This window comes from Salvia miltiorrhiza, chromosome 5 (genome assembly GCF_028751815.1).
Source record: "Salvia miltiorrhiza cultivar Shanhuang (shh) chromosome 5, IMPLAD_Smil_shh, whole genome shotgun sequence".
Taxonomy (NCBI): domain Eukaryota; kingdom Viridiplantae; phylum Streptophyta; class Magnoliopsida; order Lamiales; family Lamiaceae; genus Salvia; species Salvia miltiorrhiza.
In genome coordinates this window covers 48894465-48920386 of record NC_080391.1, presented here as the reverse complement: position 1 = coordinate 48920386, position 25922 = coordinate 48894465, and the positions used below count along the sequence as shown (strand labels likewise).

Genomic DNA, 25922 nt, shown 5'->3' with positions numbered 1-25922 from the left:
AAAAAATCAACACAAATAGCATAGTTGAAATCCACAAAGAACAATGTTTAAATTCAAATTCACAAATAACAATGTTTAAATTCATCAACTAAAATATAAAATCCAACAAAGAACAATGTCTATAATTGCTCGACAGTAGAAATAGAACCCTCTTCATTGAACTCTTCTTCTTCATCTTCAAGACAAGTTCAAAAGCTTCAATTCTTTCCTTGACCTATGAAATAAGCAATTATTTACATTAGATATATGAAATAAAAGATTAATTATAATTATAAATTTACATACCTTCAAGTTGATTTCGTAGCCAATTTTGAGTACACATTAATGCTTCTAATAGCTTTGGTTTGAGACGATTGCGGTGCTCAATATTATACTTTGGGCCTATTTTAAAATATAAAACACTAGCCCATAATCTCAAAATATGTATTTAAAGCCCATATTTTATAGAATTTTTTGTGAATATTTGACGGGTAATTGGCGGATATTTTTCGCGGGTAAACGGGTTTCGTGGGTATGGATAGTAAGTATCCAAACCCATACCCACGAACTAAATGGATAGTGAATTGCACCCACGAAACTATCCGTGGATATCAAATAGTATCCAAACCCACCCTAATGGGTTCGGGTTTTCGCGGATATCCACTACCCGCGGGTAGATTGCCATCCCTAAGGTCAACGTTCTAGGGGTGTCCACTTCAGAGGTGGATATGTACCTTAACCCTATAAATAAATAAATAAATAAATAAATAACACACACGTGTTTTATTGACTAATAGAATATAACATTCTCTCATAATAAAATAATGAATATCTACCGCATATTAATGCCAGGTTTTGGCACATTTAGTTTTCCCGCCTAATCACACATCTATTAATCCAGTGTGCAATCCTGATTAGTTTTATCTGTTGGATCATGTAGGTTATATTTTATTGCTTATTTAATAATAAGTAATGTAGGTTATATTTTATTGCTTATGAACAATATAACAAATTTTCTTGGGCCCATTAACAAATCCTTATGTATAATTTTCTTGGGCCCATTAATTAATATTAAATGTTTTTGGAAACAATTATTAGATAACTAATTATTTCCCCTTTGAAATGTTTATTGAATGTTTAGAAAGGCTCTTGAATGTTGGTCAGATTATGGTAAATACGTATGTTTAATTAAACATTTTTTTATAATGTCATTTATATGATTGCCTTATAAGTGATGTGTTTAATGTTTGTATGCTCTTGACTTATTGTTATAAAATGGAATTCAATTTAAAATGATAGGTTTCTTTGCTAAAAAATGAAATAAAATGGTCGCTTCTTAGACATCAAATCCACAAATTATGCTGCTTTAAAAGTTATCAGTTAATATTCAAATTTGTATATTGGGTAATATTTGGATATTTCAATAAAATTGTTCTTTTTTGCTTCATACAAGTAGTAAAAATGATTTTCACGAAATTGATAATTAATTATGATATTACTTAATAAAATATATTTTTCTTGTATTATTCAAATATTAGTATTTACAAATTTGATGATGGGATGGTACATTTTTATAATAAAAATAGATTTTTATTACAAGATAGGAAAATATTATTTTGCATGTATTTATGTGTATACTATATATTCTTTTTTTCATGTAATTTAGATAAATTGAGTTAGATGATTTCTTTTATTCAGTTAGTAGAAGTATAAATTTTTTAAAAAAACATTTCAATATAAAAAAAATTAGTAGTTAAAATAATACTAAAAATAGTATAAATAATATTATTTTATAGGTATAAAAAAATTCAAAATATTATAATTTTGTTTAAATATTAAATTTGCAACTATTAAGAAATGGATTGAGCCCATCATTTTATAATTTTGTTAAAAAAATTCAAAATATTATAATTTTGTTTAATTATTTTAACATTTCAGTATTATCATTAAATTATTTAATTATGACGAGAGATAATATGTATATATATAAATGTCAATTGTTGGGTGAATAGTATTTATAGATGAAAGAGGGATTGTTGGGTCAATAGTATTTAATATTTTGATTTGATAGGAATTAAATGTCAATTTATTGGCTGTAATGTGGTAGATGAATTGATGACATTCTTAGATTTTTTTTTTTTTAAATACAACTGATGTATTGATAATTAAAACTTTTCCTAATTATACAAGATTATATGTATGAATTGATGACATTCTTAGATGAATTGATGACATTTTTAGTTTTACAATTGTGCTCTTCAGGAAACCTATACCATGATATTAGAGTTGTTTAGTAAGACAATATTTGTCGCCTTATAATAAAAATTGTATAATATGAAAGTTGCATTTTTTATTCTCTTTATGTATTTTGTGTGATAAAAATATTAGACTCGGTAAAAAATAATAGGGTTAATAGCCGCTAAATTCTTCAACTATTTTTATTTTCGTGTTTTGCATCGTTCTCAGATATTCTGCCTCAGTATATCACAACTAATTAAGGAGTCGCGATTTGCATCATGCGAAATTTTTCGGCAAAATTGAAGATGACTTGGCAGCCGGACTAATCTACGTGGCATAGAATTCCGATAGGCAAAACGATGTCATTTTGCCTTACGTTTCTTTGAAATTATTAGTCACAAAACGACGTCGTTTTGTTGAATTATGGTTCTGGGGTTGGAATTGGGAACATAGAGATAGATGAGAGGGAGGAAGCGGCGTCTCCGCCGTGGCCGGGGAAGGAGACGGTGCTGCGTGGGGCGGCGTCAACCCAGATCGGAGGGAGGAGAATAGAGAGATAGATGAGATCTGCTGAATTAGGGTTCCGGCCGGTGAAGTATAGCGACGCCAGCGTAGCTTGAGAGAGAGGTGGGCGGAGCTTGAGAGAGAGGTAGCGGCGGCGCACAGTGAAGTGGGGTTGGATTGGGAAATGGTGAGGCGGATATGTCCGCGGATGAGAGTTTTGAGAGTAGAGGGAGGAAGCGGCGTCTCGGCCATCGCCGAGGAAGGAGACGGTGCTGCGTCAACCCAGATCGGAGGGAGGAGAACAGAGAGATAGATGAGATCTGCTGAATTAGGGTTCCGGCCGACGAGCAACGACTTTACCAGCGAAGCTTGAGAGAGAGGTGGCAGCAGCGTACGGTGAATTGGGATTGGATTGGGAAATGGTGAGACGGATATGCCCACGGATGAGGGTCTGTGAGATGGGAACGAGGGCGGCAGCCTTCCGGCCGGCGGGCAGCAACTTCGCCGGTGGAGCTTGAGAGAGAGGTGGGCGGAACTGAAAACGACGTCGTTTCGCTACACGTCATTAAAAAAAAAATTAACAGGTAATTGCCATGTAGATGATAATCACCCTTGTCTGCAAATAAAATGCCACGTAGATTAAGTTATGTTGCCGGAAAATTTCGCCGGATGCAAATCGCGACAGGAGGATTAGTTGTGATATACTGAGGCAGAATTTCTGAAATCGATGCAAAACGCGAAAATGAAAATAGTTACAGGATTTAGCGGCTATTAACCCAAAATAATATTGCATCAATTTATTTTGTATACATTACACCTATTATATATGATAAACACGTAAGAATTATTGGACCGTGCGTAGCACGGGTAGAATACTAGTTTGAATAAAGGAGAGCTTCAAAATGTTTGATATATGAACTTCAAATTCGACTCCGTAATAAATGAGTCACGTTTGAGCTGGACAATGGACTGTTCACCTTAGTTCTGTTTGATTGAATCGCATTATCCAATATGAGAGCTTAACAATGGAAATTATCTACTACTATAATTTTATCTTTTTAAAGTTAGAAAAAATTGATTTTGTTTGAATTATTAGTGGAGTAGAAAATATCATCTCTCTCCCCCAACATTTTCGAAATCGGAAGCTGAAGTCCGATTGAAGATATCTGGTCCACCGTGAAATTGGTACAGTACTGAAACGAAAACGACCACCATAATTGACCGTACTTCTCAGAGTTGTGTGTATGTATTCACTTCCACAGCACGTTTCCAACCCCACCTTGAAAAACCAGCACCAACCAATTCAATAAAGAAAAACAAATCTTTGCAAGCAATCGTGGAATGCGATTGCTACCGCACCTCTGACCAACAAGACTGTATCTGTATGGCAGCACAGGTCTCGACGGCCACCGGCGATGTAGCCAGGGCCCATTTGGCCATGGCGGTGGTGCAGCTCTTCAACGGCGGCTACCACGTCATCACCACCGTGGCGCTCAACGACGGAGTCAACCAGTTCGTCTTCTGCGTTTTCCGGGACCTCCTCGCGCTCTTGATTCTTGCCCCCGTCGCCTATTTCGTTGAGAAGTCTGTAATTAGCATCTTTTCTCCTTGACCTTGATTTTCTCTCTGTATGTGTGATGGAATAATTGCTTGTTTGAATATAATATGTTGTGTGGTGTAAGGTGGAAAAGTTTGAATTTTGATTAAGGCTAAAGGATTTGCGCAAGTGATGATTGCGTGCAAGTGCAAGTATATTTAGCTCCAATTGGGTAGTTGCTAGAGGGGTTTATGGATGATGATATGAATTATGAAATGGTATCTCTCTACACACAGTCCACTCTGCTCTCACATGCGTTCCTGCGTGTGTGTGGTAGATTCATTTATTGTCATTGAATTCAATGCTTTCGGACAAGTTTTTGTTAGGAAGGTCTGAATGCTTGTTAGGTTCTTGATTTTGTCATTTCTTCTTATGCAGAGAAATATTCATGTTGTTGAGATTTCACAGGAAAAAAATGTGCCATATAGTCTTGAGTGTGATGATTGATAGAGAAAATAGGTGTTTGCTTCAAAGAATAAGTGCTGTACTATTGATAGATAAAATATTGCCTGATTTGAGTCAATCTCGCCATTGATTTTTATATGTCTCAAGTTAAAGATTCGTCAAATGGTGTCATCCTGAAATGTTTTCTCGACAGCTTTACCGATTTTACGTTCCCTGTTTGCAGAAAGAAAAGGTTGCCATTAAACAGACGCCTCGTAGGAACGTTTTTCCTTCTCGGTCTAACTGGGTGAGTTTATTTGGTTTTTCTTTGCAAACACTACCACACTAGTAACTTATCTTCATGCTGTTCTTGGTGCTGGATTAGGATTTTCGGGAACCAGCTTTTATTTCTTCTTGGGCTTAGCTACACAAATCCGACTTATGCTTCAGCCATACAGCCTTCCATTCCAGTCTTTACATTCATTTTTGCTGTGATGATGGGGTGAGTATAATTTCTTCAAGAAATTTACTTTCTCCCTCTCTCTCTGCATGTATGTGAATCGGATATTTTTGTTATAAAATCATTGTCCTTTTCTACCGACTCACATCAAATACTGGTTTGCTCCGTGCACAAAACGTTTCTATGTGCAGGACAGAGACAGTCAATTTACGCAAAATAGAAGGTCAAGTAAAGTTAGGAGGAACTCTTGTTTGTGTTTCCGGTGCCATTCTAATGGCTATCTTCCGGGGCCCAGCTGTGTTTGGATCCGAGGAGATACTTACAGCATATGCTGAGCCTAATAACGAGGTTCAATCTGAACCTGCTCTTTGGTTAATATCTAATTTTCTGGGGTTAGGGATTGAAACTTGGCACCTTGGGGTTTTGTGCTTAATTGGAAACTGCATATGCATGGCTGCTTTTCTCGCCATTCAGGTAATTTATCGATTCTGCAACTAGTTGTTTCTGTTTAGATTTTCTGCTACATAGTTCTTAATTGATATTTGAAGTGAAAAGACAAAACCAACAGTTAGTTTCTATCCCCTAAGTGATGTCATAAACATATATTAGGCGCTCCGCAGCTTGCAAAATAAGTAATTAGTAACTCATGATATTAATGATATGATAAACTAGTTTTGTAGAATGCTATGACCACAATATAAAATGACGCTTATCTAGGACTTGTTCAGATAGAATCTATTAGGAAAGATTCCTTAGAGTTCAACTCTTTCTTCTAGTCTAAATTCAAGTTGTTTCATTAATAGCGGTTTTAAGATGATTGTTAAAGACATTGAGACGGTGGGGTATTTTTCTTTCATACATTAGATGTACTTGAGCTGAATGCTTCTGCTGCATGACATCAAAATTGATGGAGTGAAAACATTTTCATGCATAAGATAACGTTGTACCCTCAAACTCGTCTGATTCAAGATTTAATGTTGTAGTTTGGCGTATGGCTATTATTTACTGGGTTCCTAGATTTTAGGTTTTTGGAGTTACGTTCAATTCCGAGCTTTTTAAATGTGAGGCATTCTGGACAGGACCTAATCAAATTCTTTTGGTGTTTCTTCTAGCACACTTGCATTTATTGAACAGTTCGATTAGTATAAACATTGATCATTCTTAAATTGCTTTCACTTTTCTGAAACCTTGCTACCTCTTTACATGACTAAATCGGCTTAATTATTTTGCATCTTCTATTTGTATCATCAGGCTCCACTTTTAGCTAAATATCCTGCTAGTATATCAGTGACAGCCTATTCATACGGTTTTGGTGCCGTATTAATGGTAGCGACTGGAGTACTTGCAACTAATACATCAACAGACTGGAATCTCACAAAATCTGAGGTTATTGCAGTTTGCTATGCTGTAAGTCCTCTTTTCTCTCCTTCCCGTTTTCTTCTTGGACGACAATTGCAGTCATTACGAACACATGAACTTATCAAAACTTGGGTTGATGCATGTGCTAGACTACACTTACTTAAGCTAACACATCCTTATGCTTGTTATTCTGTATTTGGTTATCGAGCCACGATTCTTCTCTTTCTCTGCGAGGGATGTAAACATATTTGGCATCACTAGGGATTCAAAATGAGATATCAATCATACTATTACATCTTTCTTGAATAGGGAATCGTAACGTCTGCACTGAGCTACGGACTCGTGACTTGGTCTAATAAAACCATGGGCCCTGCCTTGGTTGCTCTGTACAATCCACTTCAACCTCTTGCTTCATCCATCCTAGCAAAATTTTTCCTTGGAAGCACAATTTATTTGGGAAGGTTAGTTAATCTCGATGCCTCCTCGTACCTGGTTTTACCATTGGCGACCGTGTCCTTTTCTAAGAGCAACTCGTGCACATATACTATCCCACTGTTCTTTTTTTGTTCAATAATTCACTTTTGCAATTAGTGAAGGATCATTATATGTTTATTACTTGTTTTCTAACAGCATTCTTGGAGGAGTACTCATTATAATCGGGCTTTATTTGGTCACGTGGGCGTCCTACAACGAAAAACAGGCTAGAATTGTGCTTCCTCATGTTCGGTCAACTGAACCGCTCATTGACAGAGATTCACCCGTGAATAAGTTATCATAGCCGCTTGGGCGCGTTCTATCAGGCCCTCGAACCTCGAAAGATATACGGCTTAAGAGGTTACATCGGTTTTCTTCATTGGGATTTCAAGATTTGTAAAAAGTTGCAGCATATCATCTACATTTTTGAGAGCATGTGTATTTTGTTGTTGTATCTTGTTGGAAATTGAAATATAATTACTTTATGGTGTATATGTTTTGAGGCACTCATCTTAGTATGTGAGCTAGGTGGAGACATATTTCATGTCCTACACAATGTTCTAGTTTTTTGTGAATGTGTACAAAATCTGCATAATAATATTAAAGTTTGTACAGTTCAGATAGTTACATTAGGGCCTGTTTGATATGGGTTTAAAAGCAGGATAAGTTAAATTAATATGGATTTATGTAGTGTTTGATATTATGTGTTACTAATATGGTCAACTCCAGGTTTATCTCAAGACCCTAGCTTATTTTATGGGATTAACCCACACTAATTATCCCAACTCCCCCATGGGATTAACCCACACTAATTATTCCACCCCCTCCATAGGCTACTAATTTAGGTATTTGATATGTTAATCCAACCTATTTCAATGGATATCAAACACTTTTTGGGATTAATTACCAATGATATCAAACACCCATATGAGATTAGAAATCATGACTAATTCACACTAAATTATCAGGATAATTTATATCCTGATTAATCCAATACTGAAAATCAAACGGGCCCTTAGAGTTTATATGGGTATGTTTTGTTTTTGTTTTGTATAATATATATATACACACAAAATTAAAGATGGTGTTGTGATTAAAATAAGTTTACAAGCACATCGTGATACGACGTACTTATAGTGTTGAAAATATTAGGGATGTTATACATGTAAAAACTTAAAAGATCAACAATGAATTAATTCATACAATGTGCGTTATCCTTAAATAAAATACCCACATAAACTATCTAAAATATGATATAATTTCATATTTCATTGTGATTTTCATGTTATTGCACAAGAAAGGAGGTGTAATCACAAATCAGTTGGCACCGAAGGTAGCGGCTGCATATACGACACCATTTCGCTTTCTCTTCCTATTTATAGTGTTCTTACAACGATGAATTTCTTGTCCATAAAATTTGCTTAAAATGCAGCTTCATTAAATATGCTGTAGGCTGGGAGATTTTCACTTCCCACCTATACTATACATTACTAATGCTTCTAGTCCAAATACTAATATCAAATTTCTTTCGTTTCTTTTACTACTTGACTCTCTCTCTCTCTCTCTCTCTCTCTCTCTCAGCTGCAGATTTCCAGACCTTGAGGTTTCAAAGAGTCTCTTAAGCTGCATATTTGAGGTTTCAAAGAACTTGAAGAATGCTGCGACAGGCGATGCTAGCCTGTTTATCACTGTACGACGCACAAGCAACCAAATAAAGCCCCGACTATAATGAGTCGTCCTGCAAGAATGCTGTTAGAACATACAAATAAACATCACTCCCGGAAAATTAGTGAACAATTTGAGTGTTGGTTCAATCACACAAGTCAAAAGAATTATAAGTTAAACCAGGTATAAGGCTCAAAGATAGATAAAACTAACCTTCCAAATAAATTGTGCTTCCATGGAACTAGGATAGATGAAGCAAGAGGTTGGAGTGGATTGCTAAAACAACACAAACTCGACTCAATTGGACATTAATTCATAAATCCACAAATTTAGGAACCAGTAAATAATGGTCTGATGTCAAACTACAAGACTATATCTTGATTTTGATCATGGTGAGGTTCCAGTTTACTACACTATGCTTTTCATGAGATTGTATTAAAAACATGCAATCAGATGATATACTGCACAAGTCATCAGCTAATGTACAACGAGAGTTGGCCAGATAAACAGACCACACTTTGAGGATTCTACCTCTCACTTCTATATACATCATCTCAAAGAGATTCGGGCGTTTTTTTAACCACGCATTGCTGCTGTCTATACCAATTCTCTCATACATGGAAATCTAATTTGCAATCAGGTACTCCGTACTTAAGAAGTTTTCAGTCTACAATATATAAACTCCCAGTAACAAACACAAAAATCCGGGTTTACAGCCAGCATGCAGAAACAACAAATACAGGTCACATAAATATGCAGAACATTGTAGAGCTTCTACATCCAGCATCTCTAAGATTTCGTTGTCTCGTGAATTCGCCTCTATATATATGGATGTTCAATTATTCTTAGAACTGGGTACTTCACCAATAAAAAATTCCAACCATATATAATCAATATGAGACAGAGCCAGCTTATAAGGACTACTTACACATAAGAATTTCTTAGAACTAATTTCAATCCTAGGACATCAAACTAATGACTGCTTCTAAATAAAATCATACACCTTCAACAAGGAGAACTTGATCAAGAACAGGTCTCAAGAATAAACTCAAACCATCTAAATTGACTATATGTGCTGGTAAGACTCATCAGCAGTAAAACATTATCAAATCAATCTCATACACAACAAGAGGTTGCATAATTGCAAACAGCTTGATAAAGATGACACGTAGCATAATAAGCTGCCACTGCAGATTTAGTTTAATGCATTCTGGAAGTTATTACTTATTCTGCAAGCTGTGAGGGAGTTTCTGGTACACATCAGATAAAGCATGGCATATTACTAGAAAATATTTCTAATACATGATACGGAGAATTATGATGTGCACATAGATATACAGATTTGATAAAAATGATCAATCACCTGTGATTATTTTCATATTTGCATTCCCTTTCCAGAAACATGGGGCTTAGGGGGAGATAATGATCTGATTTCAGGTGCTGAACTAGGGAAGATGGTGTTGAGCTTATGCATCAAGATGTCGGATCTTGATGGAATCTCATTCAAAAGGAATTGCTGGACGATTGGTTTCTTAAACCACTCAAGAACTGAATCTCCTGGGGCCCTCAAGACCACCTTACTGACCTCAAATGGTGATTCCAGGGAACAGAGCATTTGTGCTATTACTATCCTCAGAGTTGGTCCAGTGACTAGTTTGATCCGTCTTGGGACAACACCATAATATAACATGCGTTTCCTGAATCTGTGAAGGGTGTGCACGACTGCTATAAGAGCCGCCCCAACAGACAAATTCCTGACATCCAGGGACCAGGCGATGTGTTGATCAAAGACAATCGCTTTAGGGAAAAGCTTCTTCTCGTATGCAACTTTCCAGACACACCGAGCACGATTTATTTGTCCCATTAGGACAAGGTAGTTAAGGAGCACGTTGACAAAGTACCTGGCAGCTCCTTCTTCCAATTCATAATCAATACCTTGGAAAAATTCTCTGACAAATGATAAAACCGGTTGTTTCCTCTGTTCAGTTCCAGTAAAGAGTCCACATAGGAAAGCATGAGCCTTATGATCTGTAGCACTCAAGATTGACATCAAATGCCTCTCATTGTGCTCTTCCTGGCATCTAACAAGATGAGCTAGAATCGACGTGTAAAGTATGAGGTCAACCTTAGCAGCACTGTTAACATATGTTTCAAGGAGAGGCTTAGCAGACTCATATAAGCCATTCTTCATGCATGACTCGAATAGCTGCCTAATGATGAAGTTATTTGTTCGAATCCCTGATGAACCCATAAAACGCAGCCACCTCAAAGCAAGATCAACAGAACCATCTTTTATGTAAACCATGAGAACATCACTAGCATTCACCTCAACTGAATAACCCATTGCCTTCATCTCAAGCAAAACTTTCGCAGCCACGTCCACAAGCTTCTTTTTCGCCAACAAAGTCAGAAGACCTGTATAAGTGCTCAGACCAGGCCTCAAACCTGCATTTGCCATGGAGTTGTACAATTTCATTGCAGCGTCTACTTGTCCAGAAGCAGCATGCATCTCAAGGAGAGAGGAGTAGGTTGATGGCGTAGGTAAAAATCCAGCCTTTTCCATGTCCGAGAATATTGACATTGCAATCTCAAGTTTCCCTGATTTAGCATGAGCCTCAACAATCATAGTGTACAGCCCATAATTAGGTCTAAGCCCCGACCTTTTCATCTCATCCCAGAGCTTCAAAGCCGCGTCAAGCTTCCCAGCCTTAACAAATGACTCGATAAGAGAAACAAACATAGCTCCAGATGGCCTCAACCCAAAACCTTGCAATTCCATGTATACCTTCATTGCTGTATCCAACCTCCCAGCCTTCCCCATTGTATCGACCAAACAAACAAAAATGCCAGAAGTTGGTCGATAATTCTTTGCTTTCATCTCCTGGAAGAGCTTGAAAGCAGCATCTAGACGGCCAGACTTAGCAAGGCTGGGTATCATCAGGTCATAAGTCGATGCATCTAAGGAACACCCATCCTTCTCCATGTTTGCATAAATCTCGAACGCCTTATAAGGCAGCCCTTTAGTGAGAAACAGAGTTATAAGTGCATTATATGTCTGAGTATCAAGTTTACAATCCAGCTCCTGAACTTTCTTGAAGCAACAGAAAGTAACCTCCAATTTCTCAGACTTAGCCAGATACTGAAGCACCCTGTTATACGCACCAGATGAAGAAACCCCACTTGCATCCGCATTGCTAACCATCTCCTCAAAAACAGACTGAATCCCCTCAAAATCCCTACTCAAATTCAACTTGTCAAACAGCATGACATAACATTCATCACTAGGCAAATACCACGGCTGCCTCTTTCCCCAACGAAACAAACTCAACACGGCTTCACTATCCTCGATTATCTTCAGCGCCTGAGTGATGTGAGTCATGTTTGGCACAAATGGAAGCTTATCCAGTTGAGCCTCCATATCAGGGCCCCATCTCCACCTCTTCACCACCTCAACTATCTTAGCCACAGCTGAAACGTTCATGATGGGCTTCCTTACCCCACCCGCCATTACATGATCATCAATCCTTGGCTCCACCGACCTAATTCCCTTACCGGAGTAAATAACGCTGCCTGACTCATCTAAGTAATCTATTTCTTCAGTCCAAACATTTGAATCCTCCCTACCATTCCTCCCAGAACAATACTCTCTAACAAGACTACGCTCAGAAAATGCAGTAATTCTGCGCAAATATGAATCTGGTAAAGACTTCAACTTTTTGTTATGGGATAGCACATGCCTTGATTGTCTCAAAGAAGAAACAACATTTATCCAGCTTAACTTCATTTCGAAGAAGAAAAATCTAATTCTTCTGGAGAAGTACCTCGTAGCACAGGAAGCCTCTCAACCCTATGTGAAACCCTAGGTTAGCTGAATCCTTGCCTGCAGCTGCCAAACCTCTTTGTTTATTTAGGGGCGAAACCGTCGCATACATGTAAACTTGCTTTGTAGAGGTAACTGGAAAAGGAGATGATCGGAATTTGGCTGCTCGCGGCGGCGCACGGTTGAATGAACGACCCAAATGAAATAAACCCCTTTAGGTGATCACTTGGGCTTATCACATTCAAATATGTGATTGTTTTCAATCAAATAAAATATGCAGCCCAAATTGGAAAATGGGGCCTTGATAGTAATAAAAATGGGGCCTCGAATCGATGGGTTCGATCCGGATCAAATCGACCCAATATGCATATACGGTTCGATCCAAATTTATTTTTTAAGATCGAAAAATATTTGGGTCGGTCCGAATTTGAACCCGCTCGAATCCGTCGAACCCAGACCGACCCATACCTTTTATAAAATAATTATTTAATTTATAACAAATAAATTAAATTTGACATAATATCCCTAATAGAGTGTAGTTGATTTTAATTGATTTTTAACTACACTCTATTAAATTTATAATATAATGGGGTTAAAGTGCAGATGCACACCTAAAGTAGAGGTCCCTATAGCATATACTCATCATTCTCGTCCTTAGATCAAATACCCCATAGTCCAAAAAAATGGTGCAATTAGACGAAATGCCTGAAAGAAAAGTGGACTGAACATGATGGATCTCCGGGGCCGCCATCTCCGGCAACAAATCGGCATCTCGCTGTGGATGGAGTGCATCGTCTGCACCAAAGATATGGACTTGGCTCTTGATTTGTAGCCAGCTGATCCCTTGCTATTTCTTTACATTCCTCTCCTTCATCGACCTTTTTATCTTTGCAGCTTCTTTCCACTTCCTACAAGCAGAGTAGACATTTGCTAAGGTCGAATAGGCTCCACTATGGTCTGGTTCAATCAAAAGTATCCTCTCCGCTGCCATTGTAGCAACCTTCAAATTTTTGTGAACTCTACAAGAAGCCAAGAGTGAACCCCAAGCTACAACATCCGGCTCTATATAGATATGCTCCGTATGAAATCTTGAGCCTCACGCAGCAATCATGCACGGCCATACTGATAGAGATGCGCAGAGAGGAGCACCAACTTGGCAGGTTTACTCTCGACGCAAGAAAGGAGTTACTGCAGCCCAGGCTGCTGTGGGCCTGGGCCTTTTGGCGATTGGTTAATTAATTAGTTTCTATGTGTCTCTATTTAGTTTGTTTTATCCACGGGCCTTGTCCATGGGCTTTGTGGCAGAGACTATTTAATATTTCAGTATCGTAGGGTTAGGGCATGCATGATTTATTTGGTTTTACAGCACGTCGCTGTGGCAGAGAGATTTCTCTGTGGACCTCGGTTTTGAGGGTTCTTCTTCAGTTATAAGTCAGTTCCGTTCTTCTTCCATCTTCACTCTATCAATTTGGTCCGACCTGCCACCTTTTCGTGATGGCCACGCAAAAGGAACGTCTGGAACAGATGGAGCAGATGGTAGATGACTTGCAGACAACGGTCGACTCGGTAGCAGGCAAGGTCGAGGGTTTGGAGGGTTCCATGGTATCCGTTGAGAATACCCTAGCCTCCATCCTGGTTCAACTTCAGAACTTGACCAAGGATCGTGGGCCTGAAATCACGGGTGAGAAGACACCCCCTCCACTCGGCGGTGGAGGACTGCAGGGGCCTTCGTTTCCACGGATGGATATTCCTATGTTTGATGGTACAGACCCTATTGCTTGGCTTGCTCAATCCGAGCAATACTTCTTAGTCCATCGTACACCACCTTCGGATCGTGTGCAGTTGGCACTTATTGCCATGTCGGGGCGAGCAATGTTCTGGGCCCAATGGGTTTTACGTCGTTCCGCCTCCATTGAATGGAGTCAGTTTTCTCAAGAGCTTATTGAACGATTTGGCGATAGTTCGGCTATCAACGCCTATGAAGCTATGCATATCACGCGCCAAACTGGTCCCTTGGAAGAGTATTTGGCCTTATTTGAAGAAAGAATTGCGCAGCTCCCGGAGCTTCCGCCAGCTCAATATTTAGGTATGTTTCTGGGTGGTCTTCACTCCTCCATTCGGGATCGAATTACTGAGTCAGATTCAGTGAATGTTTTTACCGCCATCCGGGCAGCCCGCCGCATCAGCCGTTCTTCGCGAGGATCATCGCAGCCTACTCGGTCGTCTTTCCCCAGCACCGCCCCACTGCGATCGACAGCATCTTTTCGGGGAGGGGCGCCAGTTATTGGGTCGACACCCGCAACATCTTTTCGGGGCGGGAACTCCGCGGTCAGCGGCGGGTTCCGAAATTCTACTCCTACGCCCAACGCTTCTGGTCAATCAGCTAATAATTCTTTCAGAGCTTCCTCTGGATACCGAGGAAACCGCAAGTCGCGCCACCTAACGGAGGACCAGATCAAGGAATATCTCGCGCAGGGAAAGTGTTTCCGCTGCAGTCAACCATATGGACCGCTGCACAAGTGCCCATCACAATCCTTAAACGTCATCCTGCTGGGTGACGGGGACCCACCAGAGGATTCAACGGAATTGGACCTGGAGGACCACGCACCAGAGGAGTTTCCCTCTCTCGAGCCTGAGCTACAACACTTGCAACTGTCCAAGTTATCCTCTAATGGGTTCGATGGCCCACGTACATTGAAGCTGTTTAGTGCGGTGGATGGTTTAAAACTACTCACGATGATTGATAGTGGAGCTAGTCATTGCTTCATCTCCGAGACAGTGGCTGCATCCTTACAATTGCCTGTTGAACCAACGTCAACACAGACTGTAGTTCTCGGCGATGGCTCGCGGGTGCACATCACAGGCGTTTGTAAGGCTGTCCCTTTGAAACTTGATTCTCACCTATTTCTTATTACTTGTTTCGTCTTTCCCTTGAGCAGTGTTGATGTGATTTTGGGGGTCTCTTGGCTCGCCACCCTTGGCGACGTGACCGCCAACTGGTCTAACCTCACAATGGAGTTCTATTATCAGGGCACACGTGTTTGCCTTCGCGGCGATCCTTCACTGACTCGCCGAGCGTGCACCAAAACGGAATTCTCCTCTTTAACATCGGTAGATCAGGCATGGGTGTTGTGGGTGCTGGAGGGAGAAAGTGGCCTTAGTCAGTTTGGCAAGTCAGAATCCTTGAATTCTCAACAGCAGCATGATATTGAGATTTTATTATCCGATTTCCCACGTGTTACTAGCGCCCCGGCGGGCCTGCCCCCGCAGCGAGCAAGCGATCACCGGATCGTTCTGAAGGAAGGCACCTCACCGGTCTCGGTGAGGCCATATCGATATAATCATTCTCAGAAAGACGAGATGGAGAAACTTATAGGAGAGATGCTGGAGGCCGGCATTATCCAACCGAGTAACAGTCCGTACTCAAGTCCGGTATTATTGGTAAGAAAGAAAGATGAATCTTGGCGTTTTTGCGTCGATTATCGCGCCTTAAACAAGATGACAGTGCCCGATAAGTATCCCATTCCTGTCATCCAAGAGTTACTTGATGAATTACATGGCGCCTGATGTTTCAGCAAACTCGATCTACGCGCCAGATATCACCAAATACGGGTGGCCCCTCAAGATATCGAGAAGACTGCTTTTCGTACACACTCGGGGCACTACGAGTTTTTGGTTATGCCATTTGGGCTCACTAACGCTCCCGCTACATTCCAGAGCCTTATGAATGACATTTTTCGTCCATTTCTACGAAGGTTCGTGTTGGTTTTCTTTGATGATATATTAGTCTACAGCTGCAATTGGAACAGCCATCTCCGACACCTGCGACAAGTGTTTCAAACGCTCCACACTCATTCACTAATTATCAATCCAAAGAAATGTATATTGGGTGCGACAACTGTAGAGTATCTCGGTCATATTGTGTCGGCCAAAGGCGTGCAGATGGATCCATCTAAAATATCTGCCGTTTTGCAGTGGCCCACTCCGGTGTCCCTTCGTGGTCTGCGCGGTTTTCTTGGACTCACTGGGTACTATCGTCGCTTTATTTGCGACTATGGTAAGATAGCAGCTCCGTTGACAGCTCTGTTAAAGAAAGACGATGCGCGACGATGGCATTGGCCGAAGGAGGCGGACCAGGCTTTCCTCGCTCTCAAATCGGCATTGACAACAGCCCCAGTCTTACAAATGCCTAATTTTGCCAAGCCTTTTGTGATTGAGTGTGATGCGTCAGGACGAGGGTTGGGAGCTGTTCTTATGCAAGATAACAAACCAGTGGCCTATTTTAGCAAGGCGTTGTCCGGTCGTCTTTTGACCAAATCGGCGTATGAAAAAGAGCTAATGGCGTTGGTCTTGGCTATTCAGCATTGGCGGCCCTATTTGCTGGGACGTCGATTTGTGGTGCGAACTGATCAGCGCAGCCTACAACAGTTGTTGGTGCAGCCCCTGACCACCCCGGCTCAACAAAATTGGGCAGCTAAATTATTGGGTTTCGATTTTGAAGTCATATACAAAGCTGGTGGTCTTAATCGAGCAGCAGATGCTCTTTCACGCCGCGATGAAGAAATCGAGTTAGCGGCAGTTTCGGTGCCTAGTTGGGTGGATTGGGGTCGTCTCCAAGCCGAGGTTAGAACTGACCCGGAGTTGGCAGATATCATCACCACCTTGGAGCAGGGCGGTGTCGTCCCCACGCATTACTCCCTATCGCAGGGCACTCTTTTCTATAAAGGGCGTCTGGTACTTCCAAAATCATCCCAGTGGGTGCAGCGATTTTTGGCTGAGTTTCATGCATCTCCGACAGGTGGTCATTCGGGGGCGTTTCGCACATACCGTCGTCTCGCCACTAATCTATATTGGCCTGGTATGATGCGTTCAGTCACCCAATTTGTAGCAGCATGTGACATCTGCCAACGAAACAAATACGAGACGAAATCACCTGCTGGCCTCCTCAATCCCTTACCTATTCCAGATCGGGTTTGGGAGGATATCAGCCTTGACTTTATCACAGGACTTCCGCGGTCAGCAGGTATTGATTGCATTTTGGTGGTCGTCGATCGTTTTTCCAAATACGGTCATTTCCTCGGCCTCAAACATCCTTTTACAGCCAGAACGGTAGCTGATGTCTTTGCCCGGGAGGTTGTGAAGCTTCATGGAATGCCCAGCTCGATTGTATCGGACCGTGATCCTATTTTTTTGAGTTCTTTTTGGAGAGAGCTGTTCAAACTATCGGGTACTACTTTGAGGATGAGTTCCGCCTATCATCCCGAGACGGATGGCCAGACTGAGGTCCTGAATCGCTGTTTAGAAACTTACTTACGCTGTTTTGCGTCGGAACGGCCGAAAACGTGGGGAAAGTGGTTGTCATGGGCTGAATTTTGCTATAATACAGGATTTCATTCGGGTGCCCAATCTACTCCTTTTGAGGTAGTATACGGACGCCCACCGCCAATGATTGTTCCTTTTCTTCCCGGGGAGGTCCGTGTGCAGGCTCTCGCGGAGTCCTTGCAGGAGCGCGATGTGATACTTCAGCATCTGAGGTACAATTTGAATCGAGCTCAGGAGCGCATGGTACGAGAGGCCAATAAACACCGGCGTCCTCTCGAGTTTCAAGTCGGAGATATGGTTTTCTTAAAATTCCGGCCATATAGACAGCGGAGCTTGTATGACAGAAAACATGTGAAGCTTGCTCCTAAGTTTTTTGGTCCGTTTTCAGTCGAGGCAAAGATTGGTCCGGTGGCGTATCGTTTGAAATTACCGGACACCTCTCGTATCCACCCCGTGTTTCATGTGTCTTTGTTGAAACCCGCAATCGGAGCTGCTACGGCATCACCATCGTTGCCGGAGGATCTTTTGGCTGTGGATCCTCCCTTTTTACCGGCAGCTGTTTTGCAACGACGCACCATTGATCGAGAAGGCAGATCGGTGGACCAGGTGCTTATTCAGTGGCAAGGCTTGCCTGACGATGAAAGTACTTGGCTGGACGTTGCGGATGTTCGCGGACAGTTTCCAGATCTCAGCCTTGAGGACAAGGCTGCTTCGTCGACCGGGGCAATTGATAGAGATGCGCAGAGAGGAGCACCAACTTGGCAGGTTTACTCTCGACGCAAGAAAGGAGTTACTGCAGCCCAGGCTGCTGTGGGCCTGGGCCTTTTGGCGATTGGTTAATTAATTAGTTTCTATGTGTCTCTATTTAGTTTGTTTTATCCACGGGCCTTGTCCATGGGCTTTGTGGCAGAGACTATTTAATATTTCAGTATCGTAGGGTTAGGGCATGCATGATTTATTTGGTTTTACAGCACGTCGCTGTGGCAGAGAGATTTCTCTGTGGACCTCGGTTTTGAGGGTTCTTCTTCAGTTATAAGTCAGTTCCGTTCTTCTTCCATCTTCACTCTATCACATACAGATCAATCATGCATGGCCATACAGATCAATCATGCATGCACAATGGCTGGAGGTTGGCCCAATTCCATGCACAAATGGAAGCGTGAGTGTACACGCCGATTTCTGCTCCAGTTTTCTCATAAATTTGCTCAGGGATTTGGTGTTGAACTCGTGACTAACAAGTAACAACCTGGCGCTGGAACTTCCATGTTTAGTCATCGGAGTTGAATATGCCTTCGCCAGAGCTTTCACTTTTCTCTCAGGCTTTTCGTCTAACACCTTACTACATAATAATTCTAGTCTATTAAAATTAAAATTTATAAGTTTTCATTAACTGAAACATTTGCATGATCGACCATCAAAAATCTTTTTCTCAGTATATACAATCAAACTATTAATTATTCATTTATCTCTTATCTAACCGCATTCTTTATGATATTCATTACAGAAAATATCCTTTCAAACTAAGTATATATTTATTGGGGATTGAAAATTTAAAGGTTTGCTTAGTTATTATATACTTTAATTAAATATATATACAAATATATATATATATATAATGAGTAAAAATATATAAAATAATTGTGGGGCACGTGCCCCCATGCCATGTAATGTAGATTTGTCTCTGCTCGCTTCAACAAAATTTCAAAGGTAACGGACGCTTAACGGCCGTTATCTCGCTGGGTTTAATTGCACTATTTTTTTTACTATGGGGGGTATTTGATCCAAGGTCGAGAATGGGGGGTATACGCTCTAGGGGCCTATACTTCAGAGGTGCATCTGCACCTTAATCCTAAAATAATTTATTTTAATTTATGTTTTTTGTTGTGATTGTGGATTGAGAATATTTGAGACTATGATTTGTGTTCGTATGGAATTTCTTAAGTTATAAATCTAAAAATTGAGTGTAAAGCAGGAAAAATAAAAAAAGTTACATTTCGACAAGTCGAACCCGGACCGAATCGAACTCGATGTTCGGGTTCGGTCCGGTCCTAGGTCGGTCCTCTCTTAAAATTCGGTTAGGGTCGGTCCAGGTTTTCAAAATTTTTGGTCCATCAAACCCGGCGGGTCGATCCGGGTCGGTCCGGGTCCGACCTGCTGCTCACCCCAAATAAGTACTCCCTCCATCCCATTATTGTTGGCCTATTTCTTTTGAACACATGTATTTAGGAGAACAAGATTGTAGTGTAAAAGTGTATAAAGACGTGTGAGGCCGCATTGTTTATAGTGTAGAATAATTACCAAAAATATAAATAGGCCAATTATTAATGGAACACCCCCAAAAGGAAAACATGCCAACAATAATGGAACGAATGGAATACTATATTTAATTATGGTGATTCTATTCATAGCCTCAATTTTACTCAGTGTAGTCCCCCTATTTAAAATAATACTAATAAATAATTATAAATTTACTAAATTACCCTATAATCTATACTCCCAATAAAATCATGCTTAATCTAAAAATTCATAGTTCTAAATTAACTAAGAATCCGAGCATTGTCATTGCATAAATTATGTACTATTGTAACCATCTATCTCCAAAATCTAAAAAGTTTAAATGTAAAGAAATCTCTAATCAAATATATGGAGTCGATACTCAAAAAACGATGATTTTCCGTAAGAAACAACTACTATCACTCATCAAACAAGATATTAGTAACCGAACTCCACAAACTGTCAATTTCTTTATAGTAAAAACCAGACAAAACATAAATTTCATCATCGTTCTTGAACAAAAACCATGGATTTTGTGTTTTGTCCATTTGTCAATCGTGCTCTTCAATGGCAACATCTCATCCCTCTAATCAACCACAAAATTCAACAACACATCATTAAACAAATACTCCCGAACAATAACATATATTCTCGCAAATGATGATGGCGGCGACGGGTTTTTATAGTGTCCATGACTGCACATCGATCGGCAGAGAGAAAAAAACAAGTTTGGAATTTAGTTAGGCTATGAAATCACCCTTAATTTGGGGCTATGGAATATATGGATTAAATAGTAAATTTATAATTATTTTTAACATTTTTTATTAAGAAGTTATAGGGAGTAAAATGGAGACTATGAATTGAATCACCCTTTAGTTATTTATCCACATATATTATAACTAGGCAGTTCCCCATTGTTACGAGACAACAAATTTTTTAGGAATATGATCGGTGCAAATTTGAATTTTCAATTTAAACTAAGGTGGTTGTAGTATTTATATGGGTAGTCATGAGGATGGCCTTGTATTTTGCAAATATTACAACATATTACCAAATATTCCATCTGTCTCTCATTAGTAAAGTTCCATTGGACACGAAAATTGAGAAAAAATATAGTTAGTGTATAAAGTGAGTTGGTAAAAGAAATTTAAGGATTATTTTAAGTGAGTTGATGTATAAAGTAAGTTAGGTCCACCATTAATAATATTTTAAGTAATTAATTTTTTAATGAAAAATGTATTGAATATTACTATTAAATCATTTCAATATAGTAATTGGGATATTATTAATGAGATAGATAGAATAGCGCTTTTTGGGCACCTTATGTTTGATATATTTTTGTTTTTACTTGGAAGATGATGAGTGAGTGCAATAATATGTGGTTGTGTATAATTTAATTTTCAAGTGGAGAAGTGTAGCTCCAACTTGTGTTTGGTTGATGACTATCTGTAGTGGAGTATATACACAATCAATAGTTTACCTTCAATCCATTCATAAACATATATATCCATATTCCAATATGTATGGGGATGATAGATTCTTTATTAGAAACAATTTTATTTAATTTTCATTTCAACACTTCTAAAAAAATGTATGAATGATAGTCTTTAAAATATACATGACCTATATTGATGGTTTTCATATATATGAAATCATTTATTGTCACTTTCTTTATTAAAAATTACGTTTTCATCTCTTATTTAAATATTTATTTACTTACGTAATTGATCAAATTTTAATTTTGCACACCATGTAAAATTATAGATTTTGATTATTGCGACGCTCCAAATTAGGGTGAGATCACAACCAATTATCACCGACTTCATGCATAGTACATTTTCTAATTTCTTATAGACTCAATCTCAAATTGATAACCATTTAAAATTTTCTCAGTCAAATCCTTTTTTTTATTCCTAATTTCCAATCTAATTTAAACATATACTGATCTCGATCGATTCTAATATTAAAATAAAATAAAAATATAGTAATTTATAAATAGAATCTTTCTATAACATGTAAAATTAAAATTCAATCAAAATTAAATAATGAAGTGATCTTGGGTACATCCGGGTGTACCGTATACCCGGGTTGACCCGTATCCTGATCCAAATCCGCATCCTGACTCAAATCGTGTAAATGACACTATTCGGTTATACAAACGACACTGCCTGTAATTGACACTATTCTGTTATATAAATGATACTGCGTATAAATGACACTATAACATTGTACATGGCATTGTGTATAATTGATACTATTCAGAGATATAAATAACACTTCATGTAATTGACACTATAAAATTGTAAATGACACTATAATATTTTAAATAGAGCTGGCAAAACGGGCGGGCCAGGCCAACCCGGCCCAGCCCAGCAGGCTTTTGAGATTTATCGGGCCGGGTCAGCCCGACCCGAAATTGACCGGGCTGTCAATTTTCAGGCCCGGCCCAGCCTCGGCCGGGCTACCGGACGGTCGGGCCAAACCCGCTCAATGATTTTTTTTCATTAAACCCTATTTTTATTTTTATACAAAAATTAAATAAACTAAATAGATTTAATTAAAATACTAATTATTTATCAAATTCCAGACACGAATTTCAGTTATTAAACGGGAACACCATCACATAAGTGGATCAAAGCTGCTTTATCAGCCCATGAACCAGGAGTATAGCTGAAACAAGAACACCATCACATAAGTCGATCAAAGCTAAAGTTACGTCATTCTAAACACATGGATCAAAGCCACAATCGAAGCTACGTCTTGTATGGTTTCCAATGAATAAAGCAATCACATTTTAAAATGTTCAAAACAACTAGAGAATCCTCTTTATCCCGCAATCACACTTAAGCTAAATGCAGAACATTTTTTTCAGAAAATTTTCATTGCACAACAAAAGCTCGCCGAAATATGCAAGCATCACAAAATTTGAAAATTATAGTATAATAAAAAACCTGCAAGCATCACAAATGAAGAGAAGTAGAGAACTTTGAAGCAAAAACCGGGCAGGCTTTTTAGCCCGAAAACCCCAGGCTTTTTTGCCCCGGAGCCCGATCAGCCCGGCGGGCTGACTAGGCAAGCTTTTTAGGCCCGGGTTTTTTTGGGCCTACATTTTGTACAGCCCAACCCAGCCCTAAACACGGGCGGGCCGGGCCAGTCCGTCGGGCCGGGTTGATTTTGTCAGCTCTAATTTTAAATAACACTATAAGATTGAAAATGACACTATTAACATTTTAAAATGTTACAGTGTCATTTATATAATTGAATAGTATCAATTATAAGTATTGTCATTTACACAATTTGGGTCAGGATGCGAGTTTAGATTAGCATGCCGGTCAAAATTTGGGTACGAGTCAATCTGAGTGTACGGTACACCCTGGTGTATAGGAGATTTTGTGCAAAATAATTTAAAGGCTATTATCCTGAGTAATTAGTATTCATGTTTTGGGTTACTCATAAATAAAGGAAGAAATATATAACCTTGTGTTGTGACTGATACGATTACTATCAATGGTGGAGCATTTCGAGTAGCTCAAACTCTAGAAATCAAGAGAGAAAAGAGAGTGATGAGGAGTAAAATATGCGTAAGGCAAACCGGGAAGCAACGAAGATTATAGCCCTGGAACCAAAAGAGTGAAAAGGAACTTGAATAGTATCATTTGTGGAAAGCTTGAAGGATATGAGCTTCAGGGCCATTTCGAGAGGATTCTGCCACTTAAGGAGTCAGGGCTGACATGATTAGAGAGGAGGAAGGCGGAACGAAGGTCAGATCTGGAATAAAACAGCGAAGAGGTAACCTGCGGACCCGGGCAGGGCTGACATATCCATGAAGAAAACTTTTGAGCTGGCGGACCCGGACAACGCTGAAAAAGACTGAAGGCGACCACTGACAACTTTTGGCAAAGATTCTTCCTAACTAACCTAGGGGTCGTTATCAGGTGTAAAATTTCCTACTTGCCCTCATTGTAAACGCCTATAAATATGGGATATGCTTGCCATTGTAACACACGCAATATACAATACTACTCGTTTCTCTCTTGCCTTAACGATTTCACCACTTTTCCGATTCATTGCATACTACAGGTGAATCACTTTTTCCATAAATAAAGGAGGTGTAATTATTGAACTCACCAAAGAGATTTGACAAGCATCCACCAAAATATTCATTCCATAATCAGTAAGCTTAGAGATTACAATTATTTATATCTAATAATAAAAACCTAATGGGCTAATGGGCTGGAGCATAATAGGGCCAAGCTAGAGATGGGTTGGGCATATCAGTAACTGTTGTCAGATAATCAATATTTTAAGGGTTAAGGTGCAGATAGGCCCTTGAAATGTGAGCCCTTATAGCGATTTGCTCCTCTTACTCACTGTCTGTACAACTTACCCCCTAAACTTCAAAAAATCGCACATTTAAGCCCCTCTGACCTAACTCCGTCAGTCAACGTTAGTTAGTAATTTTTTTATGGGAAAATGTGCAGATTAGCCCCCGAAGTAGTAGTCCCTATAGCGTATAACCCCTCTTACTCACTGTGTGTGCAACTAAACCCCTGAACTCCGAGAAAAGGGTTAAGTGTCTGTTAACATTTGAGTTTAATTGCACCATCTACTTCAGGGGTGGATCTGCACCTTAATTTTTTTTTTTTATAATTTCAGCAACCCACCTCCGGCATCAACTTAACCGCCCCCGTACTCATCGATTCTGACTTGCACCTTGTCAGCTTGCACGCGCCCAATCTTTTGGTTGTCGACTGCCCATCGCTTACATACAGCAACACCACCAGCTTCTTCATCGCCCCGCACAACAACATCTCCTCCAACACCTTAACCTTTTAGGCTTATCTTATGATATTAATTGTGTATATATTTATCTATATAATATATATTTAAATTTTATTTATTTATTTTTGAATAATTATTAAAACTCTAGATAATAATTATGATTTTATTTTTGGTTAATTTAATATTTGTAAATTTATTTTAAAAGAGAAAACAGAATGGATCCGGGTCAGGACTCGAGACCCTGTGAATCTAATGGATTTGGACATGAATCTCGTTTTTTATTCTAATTGTGGGGCCCACCTTCCTTTCTTCTTCTTCTACCTTCACACCAATCTCCTCAAAATATCCGAACACCATCGCCAACAAGCTGAAGAAGAGGACCAAGAATCATCTCCGGCGACGGCTCATGACGCCCCCATCATTTCCTCCTACAACGCCCGGATCCGGCCACTGCTGGACATCGTAGACAAGCTGTGTCACCTCAAGATCATGCAGGAAGGCATCCAGCTCCCCATCATCGTCGTCGTCGGCGACCAGTCCTCCGGCAAATCCAGCGTCCTCGAATCCCTCGTCGGCATCCGCCTCCCCCGCGGCGACGACATCTGCACCAGAGTCCCTCTCATCATGAGGCTCAAGAATCACCCGAGTCCCGAGCCTTAGCTTTCCCTCGAATTCAACGGCAGAACCGTTCAAACCGACGAAGCCAACATCGTCGACGAGATCATGTACACCACTCAGGAAATCGCTGGCAAAGGGAATGGGATCTCTAACACCCCCTTGACTCTCGTCGTCAAGAAGAAAGGCGTCCCCAACCTCACCATGATCGATCTCCCCAGAATCACTAGGGTTCCAGTCAAGGGCCAGCCGGAGGATATCTTCGAACAGATCTCGAACATCATAATGAAGTACATTACGCTGGAGGAGAGCATAATTTTAAACGTTCTATCCGCCGGTGTCGATTTCCCGACATGTGAGTCGATTCAGATGTCGCAAAAAGTGGACAAAACAGGGCAGAGGACTCTCGCCGTTGTCACGAAAGCCGATAAGTCGCCGGAGGGGCTGCT

General features: G+C 39.9%; 3 protein-coding genes across 7 annotated transcripts; 2 read left to right on the top strand and 1 right to left on the bottom strand.

Moving 5' to 3' along the window:
• Positions 1-3605: 3605 nt before the first annotated feature.
• LOC130987134 (WAT1-related protein At4g19185-like) lies at positions 3606-7618 on the top strand. Its single transcript, XM_057910759.1, has 7 exons — positions 3606-4305; positions 4947-5009; positions 5088-5204; positions 5354-5636; positions 6414-6569; positions 6831-6982; positions 7152-7618. Exons 1-7 carry the CDS (start codon positions 4106-4108, stop codon positions 7297-7299), a joined length of 1119 nt encoding a protein of 372 aa, XP_057766742.1. The 5' UTR covers positions 3606-4105; the 3' UTR covers positions 7300-7618.
• A 617-nt stretch (positions 7619-8235) lies between these two features.
• On the bottom strand, positions 8236-12758 carry LOC130987133 (pentatricopeptide repeat-containing protein At1g79490, mitochondrial). Of its 5 annotated transcripts, none has more exons than XR_009089582.1 (3): positions 10024-12758; positions 8874-8936; positions 8236-8744 (listed from the first exon to the last, which is right to left on the bottom strand). XR_009089582.1 is itself a non-coding variant. In XM_057910758.1 (2 exons), the coding sequence occupies exon 1, from the start codon at positions 12442-12444 to the stop codon at positions 10036-10038; it is 2409 nt and encodes an 802-aa protein (XP_057766741.1). In that variant the 5' UTR covers positions 12445-12756; the 3' UTR covers positions 8236-8744; positions 10024-10035. The 5 variants fall into 5 exon arrangements, 2 of the variants coding, with proteins under 2 accessions (XP_057766741.1, XP_057766740.1); XR_009089583.1 differs by having other exon boundaries at positions 8236-8733; positions 10024-12756; XR_009089581.1 differs by having other exon boundaries at positions 8236-8733; positions 8874-12758.
• Positions 12759-13611: 853 nt separating this feature from the next.
• On the top strand, positions 13612-16051 carry LOC130987132 (uncharacterized). Its single transcript, XM_057910756.1, has one exon. It carries the CDS (start codon positions 13975-13977, stop codon positions 16045-16047), a length of 2073 nt encoding a protein of 690 aa, XP_057766739.1. The 5' UTR covers positions 13612-13974; the 3' UTR covers positions 16048-16051.
• Positions 16052-25922: the final 9871 nt, after the last annotated feature.